The sequence below is a fragment of the Silene latifolia genome, chromosome 9, assembly GCF_048544455.1.
Source record: "Silene latifolia isolate original U9 population chromosome 9, ASM4854445v1, whole genome shotgun sequence".
Classification (NCBI taxonomy): Eukaryota; Viridiplantae; Streptophyta; class Magnoliopsida; order Caryophyllales; family Caryophyllaceae; genus Silene; species Silene latifolia.
The window spans coordinates 150,575,521-150,586,338 of record NC_133534.1 but is presented as its reverse complement, the minus strand read 5'-3'; the positions used below and the strand labels follow the sequence as shown (position 1 = coordinate 150,586,338).

Below are 10,818 nucleotides of genomic sequence, written 5' to 3'. Positions count from 1 at the left end.
AGCCATCCAAAGCACAAGCCCCTGCCAGACTTGTTGAGAGTAAAGACATCTGAAAAAGAGATGTCTATGCGTCTCAGATATTTGTTTACAGAGAATACACCTGTTGATCATAACCATTCCTCTGCTAATAAGGAGATCCACAGTAGGTAGCTTCCTGAGTGCAGCAAGAGTAGCAGTAACTCTATGCTTAGGTAGGATAGCAGGGCCATGTAAAGCTTTAAACCAGGGGACAGAAGGGCCATGCAGTCTGAACCAGTCATAAGCCAAGCCAATATTGAATTTACCATTTTTATACCAACTAGCCACAACAGCAATGCCAGCAGAAATGGAACCAGTTCTAGCCAGAATTTCATCTTTGATCTTGATAATGCTGCACAAGCTTTCAGGGTACCTATCTTTAATGCTTAGTTGCCAAATGGAACTAACAGGGAAAGTGTAAGCTCGATTCCACTGAGCCCAATTCCCTGCAGAGTCATAATCAAGCATCCAAAGCCATTTAGCCAGAAGTGCTTTATTCCAAGAGAGCAATTCCTTGATATTGAACCCACCTTCTTCTCTAGGTTTGCAAATGCATTTCCAGGATTGGAAGACAAGTTTCCTTTTACCAGGCTCAACATTCCAGAAATAATCTTTGAAAATTTTGTTTATTCTTTTCAGAATAGTCTTAGGAAGCAAAGCAGTAGTACACCAGAAATTGGCCAGTCCAAAGATAACAGAATTAAGAATTTAAATCCTGCCAGCATAGGAGAGAAAAGTGTTGGACCAATGAAGAAGAGAGCTTTGAATCTTGGTTATAAGAGTACCATAGACTTCCATTGAGTTCTTGGCAGAGTTGAGAGGGATCCCTAGGTATGTGAAGGGGAAGTGCCCCTCAGTAAAGCCAGTAGCATGCAGAATCTGAGCTCTGACAGGGGGAGAAACTCCACCAAAATAAACTTCAGTCTTAGTAATATTAGCATGTAATCCAGACCAAGAAGCAAAATCATTAAGAATATCCATAGCACCAGTGACAGAAGGCACATCTCCTCTAGTGAAGAGCATCAAGTCATCCGCAAAGACTAAGTGAGTGAGCTTGACTTTGGCACAATTGGGATGCAAACTGACCTGAGGCTTGGAGTCAAGTCTCCTTAAGTATCTAGATAAAATTTACATACTAAGCACAAAGAGGTAAGGAGAAAGAGGGTCTCCTTGCCTAAGGCCACCCCGACCCTTGAAAAAACCATGGTTAGCTCCATTGATTTTAATGGAAAACCAAGAACCAGAAACCTCATAATCCAGTGAATGAAAGCAGTGGGGAAGTGCAAAGCATGAAGCATATTGAGGATAAAATCCCATTGCAATGAATCAAAAGCTTTATGAATATCAATCTTAATTAAAGCCCTAGGAGTAAGGAGCTTCCTGGTATAGTTCCTTACTAATGATTGAGAGAGCATAATTTTCTCAAAGATACTTCTCCCATGGACAAAAGCAGCTTGCTCAGGGCCCACAAGGGAAGGAAGGATAGGCTTCAATCTGTTCACAAGAATCTTGCTAATGGTTTATAGATAGTGGTGTAGCAAGATATGGGCCTAAAATCAGTAACAGAATTGCTAATTTTCTTTTTAGGGATTAAAGTGAGCAGGGCAGAGTTAGCTTGCTTACTCATTTTACCAGTGTGAAAGAAATCTAGCACAGCTTTTCAAAAGTCAGAGCTGATGAGCTCCCAGGAATCCTTAAAGAAACCTGAGGAGAAGCCATCTGGCCCAGGGCTTTTGTCAAAACCAATGCTAAATAAAGCTGCTTTGATTTCATCCAGAGAGATAGGTTTAATAAGACTAGCAGAATCATCAGGGGAGACACAGGAGCCTTGCTGAATTAAGGTAGCATCCAAAGGAGATGTGGGTGTAGTAGACCCCAAGAGATGGGTGTAGTAGTCAACAAAGCCCTCAGCTACATAAGACAACCCAATCCTTTCAGTCCCATGTCTATCAACAATCCTGCCAATGATTTGTTGGTTTTTCCTCTCTTGCAGTCTAGAGAAAAAGTATTTGGGAGAGCAATCTTCATGTTTTATATTATCAACTTTTGCTCTCTGTTTCAAGAAGCTCATTTCAGCTTGCTTTAGAGCACTATAATCAACCAACAACTGCTTTTCCTTGAGAATAAGGTCTTGAGAAAGTGGGCAAGACTGCAGTATTACTTGACAATCCATAAGAGCAGCCTTAGCTGCCACAACTCTAGTGGAAATGTCACTATAGTTCTGTTTATGGAGGGCATATAAACTGGCTCTTACATTCTTGAGCTTACCAAACACCTTGAACATATCATTACCTTGTACAGTGAGTTGCCAAGCCTGAGTGACAAGAGTCCTGTAAGAGGGGTGAGTAGTCCAGCAGTTAAGGAAACTAAATCTGGACTGTAAATGAGGATCATCAAACACATTCACCAGCACAGGTGAGTGGTCAGAGATACCAGCAGGCAAAAAAGTAGCATAAGTGGTAGGAAATTGATTGAACCAGTCAAGGTTAGCTAAAGCCCTATCAAGCTTGGACCAAGTTCTAGTGCTATCATCTTGTTTATTAGTCCAGGTGTACTCACACCCAGATCCCCTAATATCATCCAAATGACAATTTAAGAAGCAAGTATTGAAGGCTAGAATATCATCCAGATCAGGAGGAATGAAGCTGACCTTCTCACTAACATCCCTGATCACATTAAAGTCCCCCAGGAGGACCCAACTCGTAACAGAATGTTGAATGGAGGAAAGAGCAGTCCAAAGATCCTCCCTAATTTTGGGATCATTGCTACCATAAACCATAGTGAGAAAAAATTTCTGAGAAGTAGCATGGTGAGTAATGGCACAGTGAATGAACTGAGCATGAGAGATTAAGGAGTAACAGTAACAGTAACAGTAGTAGGGTTAGAAATGAGCCAAATCCTACCATTGTAATGACAGTCATAATTGCAGATCACACTATGTTTGCTGAACTTATTTTTGATGATATTTCCAGCATTCTTTTCTTTTATTCTAGTTTCCAAAACACCAAGTACATCTAGCTTACTACTCCACAAGAAATAACTGATCTCTTGCTGTTTGAGAGGGTCATTACACCTTCTAATGTTCCAGGAGCTGATCTTTATGAGATGTTTTTATCAGGGGGCTCCTTATCCACTAGAGTAGCATCAAAGTTATCAGTCACAACACTAAGTGAATCAAATCTGTTCTCAGTTGTTAAGATAGGTGTGGTATCACTATGATTGGCACTTTGAGCAGCCTCAGAACAGTCTCTCTTCTTGGCAATTTGAGACCTCCTATCCACCAATCTAGGGCTACCAACAAGCTGAGGAGAGTGTGGGCCTAACACATGGCATTCTGAGTGCATTTCAGGAGCCAGAGAAGAGCAGACATCTGCCTGACCATGTGAGGGACCAGTTGATTGCACTGGTTGTCCCTGGACAGGTTCAGGTGTAGTATCCTCTATCTGGCCAGCTGAGGTATCACCTAGCTCATGGCATACTGAGCCCAATTCAGCCTCAGGTTGTGGTACACTAAAGGGAATAGGGTCATAGCAGGCTTGGCCCTATACACCTTCTTAGGATCACTGCTGGGTTTAGGTTGATGCCATTTACAGCTTCCAATTTGATGACCTAGTTTCCCACACCCTGAACGGTGGAAAGGCAGTCATTCATAGATGATCCTCTGAACAGTTTGGCCATGGAAAGGTGTATTAAGAACAATTTGATCAGGCAAAGTGGCAGTTACATCAGCCTCAACTAGGATTCTAGCAAAGGACAGCTTGGTCTTACAAGTGGTGTTAAGATCAGCAAACAGAGGTTTACCAATCTTGCTGGCCATCTTACTTAACACAGATTCAGACCAGTGGAAGGGCTCCAAGTCAGGAAACAAGACCCATATAGGAACAGTGGATACCTTATCCATTTCCATAGAGAAATTTAGGTACCATTGCTTCAGAATGAGTGAGCTTGATCCCAGTTTCCAAGGACCCTCCCTAAGCACATTATTCATATCTTCTTGAGTGGTGAATCTGAAGCTAAACCACCCCTTCCTGTAGTATTGGACAACAGGAGAAGCAATCTGCTTCCAAGCTTTTTGGGCAAAATCTTTAACTTGCTTGAGGTTAGGTTTAGACCCAAGAAAGTTCCCCATTAAAGTATACTGCCAATAGTCTAATCCCCCTTTAAAATCCTCTCGATTGACCTCAATTTCAGTAGAGTTCTTGCTATGTTCATCAAAGAATAAGGACATGCCCAATTGACTTGGCCCTTTAACAAAATCATTCCATTTTCTAGGGTTATTTCCCCCAAATCCTAAGTTTGGTTTAAATGTAGCAACTGGTTCCTCAGAATTAGGGGTATCATTAGCAACTACAACAGGTTCAATGACAATAGGTGGGTCAGTAACAGTAGCACTAGCTGAAACAGCCGTATCAGCCGCAATAGCAGAGGAGTCCACAATAGAGCTCAAATTATTAGCAACAATGGCGGAATTCGGATTAATAGTAGAAGTATTAACCACTAAAGTCGAAGAACGACTAGGAGAAGAGCGTGACTTACGCGCAGAATTGTGAACCGTAGTATCAACAAAATCACTGAGGAGAACAGGGGAACGAGGAGAATTCACCTGGGTTTGACAATTCTCCAAGGATTGGCCAGAATTATCGACGAAAGTGGTATGAGAAAAAGCGGGTTGAGACGAGCTATCCAATGGTGGTCTCCCTTTGGGAGGGCGACCTTTTCCGCGAGCCATGCGAGCTAGAAAAACGAGCGAAAATGGAGATCGCCTTTTCCTAGAGAGAGAAAGCTTCTCTCTAAACACAACTCTTTTATTATTATTATTATTATTATTATTATTGTTGTTGTTGTTGTTGTTGTTGTTGTTGTTGTTGTTGTTGTTGTTGTTGTTATTATTGTTATTATTATTATTATTATTATTATTATTATTATTATTATTATTATTATTATTATTATTATTATTATTATTATTATTATTATTATTATTATTATTATTATTATTATTATTATTATTATTATTATTATTATTATTATTATTATTATTATTATTATTATTATTATTATTATTATTATTATTATTATTATTTGTAACACCCCTGATTTTTGGCTAAATTAAAACTAACTTTTACATATCAAAACTGGCCAAAAATAGGGATATTATAATTAATATTCAAAGTCTCTTATTACAAATCCTTTTAAAAATAAAATATTACAAATGGAACTAAAGCTTTTACAAAGTATTTAAATAAAATCTTGACTTGAAATCAAATCCTTTTGAACAGCAGCAGAAGTCACCTGAAAATAAAATCAGAAGACAGAAAGAAACTACCCCCATGACGAGTAGCTCAGAAGGGAGGAAGCACGTAAGCCGGAAAGCCGAGTAACAAATAATACCTCAATACTAGTATTGGTGCCCGGCTTCGCCCGTGCTACCCGGCCTCTACTTACCATTAATTTTTTTTATTAAATAAAATTACTTAAAGTTGCATAACCCATAAATTTATCATTAATATATTTTTCAATGACATATCCACAAATTTCGATAAAATAAATTTTGAGACAAATTCACTACTCCCGTTATTAATATTTTACTCTTATTAATGAAACAGTAGTAATAACATTTCACTACTTGCCTGTAATCATTGTTACTTTCACTACTGCTGCCGTAATTATTGTTACTGTCACTAATGCCGCATTAATATTGATAATTTCACTACTCCCGTCATAATTATTGTTACTTTCACTATTGCCGCATTAATATTGATTATTTCACTACTCCCGTTTTTGTTTCTACCACTTTCACTAATCTCGCTCATAATATTGTTACTTTTACTATTCAAATGAGTGATTATTATCCTATAACTATATCCAATGTTACTACAATTCTTTTCATTACTGACGAAATTACTTTTACTACTTAGCCATGCAATTTTAAGAGAATTATATATTTATATAAATATATTACATATATGCATTAAATCAAATCGAAAGAATTATGGAATATTATATATTATGGAATCTAACTTGAATTATTTTTGTATGCTAAATAATTAACATCTCTATACATCTAATAAATTATAAAGTTTAATAAAATTGCATAGATTTTAAATTTAATATATAATTTTATGATGATAATAATTAATACCATGTTTATACTAATTAATTATTTTATTTTAAGGAAATTGATCATCTTAATTAATTATTTTATTTTAAGGAAATTGACCATGTTTTAGTCTCTTACAATGTTTAGGAAAATTATCAAACTTCTATATAATTTAATTTTAACCCAAACTATATAATATTTGCATTGAGATCCCTTAATCGGATCCATCCCACGGTACTATTGATTCAAAACTACATAGTATAATTAATTTGTATAACTTTCTTTAATTACATTGAAGTCCTTTGGTTTCTGGATTTAATATATAATATTGATAAGCAGCTTAATTTTGGTCATGGCGTGGAAACATACACACGTTAAAAAAAATGAACACGGAGTATAATAAAAACACTCCCCATGACTAATATCAACCTCAAACTAATTCCATATTATTTATCTAATACAACTTTTATCTTATTCCTCCACAATTAACCAACTCTCAGCTCATTACTCCATCTCACTCATTACTCTGTCTCATAATATAATACTCCAAAGTAACCAGATATCGTATTCTCATCGTCGACCCTAAGACCATGACAAGGAGTGAGTGAACTGCCGGAATAAAACCGCAAAACAATACTTCCATCTCAATATCGATTTCAAACTCAAATAACTCAATAACTCAATAACCATGGTCATGCTGGACCGTAAAGATAACTCGGCTCAAAGGTCCCATAACTCATAACTCAATACCAGTAACCAATTTTCCATCTCAATTTCAATATCGATATTGTCAAAGGTTCAGTAATGAACCATGCTCAACACTTAGAGTACAAGGCTATAAGCTACTCACCCGCAGGTCAAGATCGAAGGAACGACAACTTAAACACAACACAATTATACAAAACTCAAATCTCCATATTGAAACTCCAAATAATAGATCATAACATTGTGTCATCAACGTATTCATCACCACTGTTCTCACTGACACCAGGCTCCTATCATTATGCATATCAGGGTCGTCTCAAGAAAAGTAGAGGCCCGGTGCAAAAAAAAAAAAATATGAGGCCGCGAATTTACAAAATCAAAGAACATTTATATAAAATATTAATAAATCAATAATAGGAAATAAAAATAAAGACTAGATTTAAAGATATCGACATCATAACCCGAAACAGGATAATTAACCAATTTCACTATGTACATATAGATATGCTCCTTATTTTTATTAGGTATACCAACGACCGAATCCCGTAGAATTCAAATACAAAATCCTACAAATTACTAAATTCTAAGCTAATAGTTACTTGTAAGGTGTACATGCATTGTTGGACTAAGCCTTACACACAAAAAATCAACACATTATTGCAACAACACTACTACCACAAGCATACAATGGCTCGGTTATGTAATGTTATTCAAATAATATTGAAAATATATGAAATTTATTAAAATTAAGAAAAATATTATTCTATTTGACTATTTCAATCTCTTTGAAATTCAAGTATAACTCCATCCTTCCTTCAAAATAAATTTGGGATTTGTATAGAAAATTGAAAACTGATTGTGCTACAAAGTTTTTATTCCAATTTCCCTAATTGTAAATTTGGATGATTTGTGAGAAATTGATTTGGAATAATTATATTTAAATATTTACAAAAGAAACATTAGATAAAGTTTCTAGGAAGATTAAAGAGCAAATATAATTAATTTATTTGGGGAAGTAGATTAATTATTTGAGGAAGGAAGATAATTATTTGGAGAAGAAGATTGATGTTTGGAAATTGGAATAGTCACCGTGAATTCTGCCTCACATCATTGCTTAGACTTTTTTTTTTTTTTTTTTTTTTTTTTTTTTAATTTCAATCATATGGGTATGTTAAGATTTGGGCCCCAAAATTTTGAGGCCCAGTGCCAATGCACATAGAGCACCATGCTCTAGACGGGCCTGATGCATATACGTACGCAATTATTTTCTCAAGCAATTCCCAACTACGTAACTATTCATCAAATTTCATCCTGCACGATTTTCACCGATAATAACATATTCTTTTCCAGCGGTAAAGAATTACTCGTGCCATCAACCGAGCCCAATTCAAAACTCATCTCACAGAGTAATAAAATAAGAGTGTGAAATATATAAATACTAATACTAGATAATGTTAGAGCAATACAATTCATGACATTTAGCTATGCAACGAAATAAAACAAACGATTACCATAACTAGTATATCAATTCATCACAATCACACACAATCATTCAACCTTGAATAATAATAAGAGTATTAGGGATGGTAGAATCGTGTTACCTTAAATTGTAAAATAGTTCGGAGACCATTGATGATTAATGACAGAACCCAAGAAGAAAAGCGATGGTTTTGAGTAACTGTCAAACCGACCTCAAGACGAAGATGGATTGAACGAAGAATGATAGGGACAATGATGATATACGGGTGTTTAACAAGTAGGATATTATAGCAAGAATGAGTGTTTTCTAGAGAGATGAGTGTTTTCTAGAGAAATAAAGTAAAAGATGAGTGAGATGAGTGATAACCCAAGCAAAATTTCTCTTGATCAACCGGACCACCACAAGCCACCACCCCCTTTTCTTCTGGGAACTTTTGCCCGACCGCATGCTGCCCTTGTCCCCCATTCCTCCACCCTCTCTGGTTGCTCATTAGAGAGCACCACGCACGATGGCCCTCAACCGGTGCCGGAAAAAAAACTCACAATCAAAAGCCACCACCCCGACCACCTACAAATCCGCCCTTACCAACTCCCTTCTTAACCCCCAATCAAAAATCGCCACCCCCAAATTCCCAATCTTCTCCCCAATTGATAACACTCTATTTTACCAATTTTTAACCCACGTTTTATCTCGTATTTATTCGAATTAATAACCCGAGTTGGCTTTATTCAGTCATTCTAGTATTAAATAGAGTATTAGTCAATTAGTTTTAAATAATGAAATTCGATATTATTTTTGGATATTGGTACCGTTTTCGTCTTTTTATTTTATAGGTACCAAGTTTGAATAAGAAAATTGGTCAAGACAGAGTAAAGAAAGACGAAAAGAAATTGAGTCAGATGATTGGGCCATCAATTTCCATGGTGCTTTGCTCATTTTGTTTTCTCGCAAGAAAAGAATGAGGCCTTGGATTCATAAGTGGGCCTTATCACATGGTCTTACTCTTATCTCATTGGATTAAACTCCAATTCCAAAAAGGTGTGCTGGGATTTCCGGCGAACAAAAAGGAAAAGGCGAGAAGCAGTAGAGGGGGTTCTCAACTGGGCAGCCGTCTTTGGCTAGACAGAGAGCACGAAACAGAGAGAGGAGAAGAGTAGATTAGTTTAGAGTAGATTTATATTTGCAAAGAAAACAATCAAAAATCCTCATTTCTTTACATTTCTTCGTTTAATATAGTTAGTAATTTATGGTTTACATTTCTTCCTTAATTCAAGATTGGGTATAATTTCTTCCCTTCATTTCTTTTATTGTTATTTAGTTTATTATCATGTTTTTAATTAGTTTAATCATTTTGATGAGTTAAAGTTTTAGTCTTTACCATATTTAGTGTTAATTTATTGATGCTTAGTCATTAGATTAGTTAAAGTTTCAATCTTTGTAGCTTTATTTTGTTAAATACTATGTTTAGAGTAATTGTCAATTTGTCTTGGGTTGAATTAGTAATGAGTAGTGAGTAATTTTTTTCACTAGGATTCGATTTAACCCCGACATGTGTAAGTTACTTTATTAAATCCTAATTTAATTAGTTGTTGAGAAAATAAGTAAGGGTTGACTATTTTTTTTGGTTTATTTGTGGGTAATGTTAATTCTTAACCCTTGTCCATTGGTGAGAACCAATTAGGTTGGGGATTTGGTTACCTTGTTTAAGCCTAATTGTCAACTTTGGGTGAGACCGAGAGGGAGAGCCAAACGAGGGCACCTTTAGTCTTGGGTTTGAAATCGATCTTCGAGAGAAGGAGTGGGATGACCCGGAATTTGACGTGGGCCTAATGACCTTAGTTAATGTTAGGCTACCTTGGGAATATGCATGTTTTTGGGGTATTCGGGTGTTAAATTAAGGATACCGACCTTCGAACCCGAGAGGGGGGTTGGTAGGGATAGCTAGTGTCCAAGTGCGAACCCGAGAGGGGGGTGCGAATTAGAGTCGTCTCCTCCTTACACATTACCTCAATAACTAAATAACGGGATTATGATAGTAAATGGACATGTCGGAGGTGAGATCGGATCCTAGGCTTTCCTTTATTGTTTAAATCACTTTTCATTACTTGTTTACTTAGTTTAGTAGTCTTAGTTAGTTAATTTAGTTTAGTCATTTAGCTTAATATCAATCTTACTCATGATTCGCGTAGCTAACCCATAATTTAACACAAAACTAGTACTCAAACTTGATCTCCTTGTGGTTCGACCTCGACTACCCTACTACATTAGTTGAGTTATTTGTTTGATTTGGGGAGTGCGACAAACCCGCATATCACCAATCCACGGCAAAACCCAACCCCGGCGTGAACCCGCCATTGATCTGCCTTCACAAGTCATAAATTCAATCCGATCTAAATGGGAAAACTCTTTAATCATCAAATTAACTGGGAAATCAATTGATTCTACCCATTTAGCCACATCCATCAGATCTTTGTGGAATTGCAAAGGCAACATCCAATTAATTGGCCTTGGAAAGGGA

General features: G+C 36.5%; 1 protein-coding gene across 1 annotated transcript; it reads right to left on the bottom strand.

Moving 5' to 3' along the window:
- Nucleotides 1-1,678: 1,678 nt before the first annotated feature.
- On the bottom strand, nt 1,679-2,797 carry LOC141601753 (uncharacterized). Its single transcript, XM_074422054.1, has one exon. It carries the CDS (start codon nt 2,795-2,797, stop codon nt 1,679-1,681), a length of 1,119 nt encoding a protein of 372 aa, XP_074278155.1.
- Nucleotides 2,798-10,818: the final 8,021 nt, after the last annotated feature.

Bases quoted from the DNA above. Each gene is read 5' to 3' on its own strand.
- LOC141601753 (XM_074422054.1), bottom strand. From the start codon at position 2,797: ATGGTTTATGGTAGCAATGATCCCAAAATTAGGGAGGATCTTTGGACT.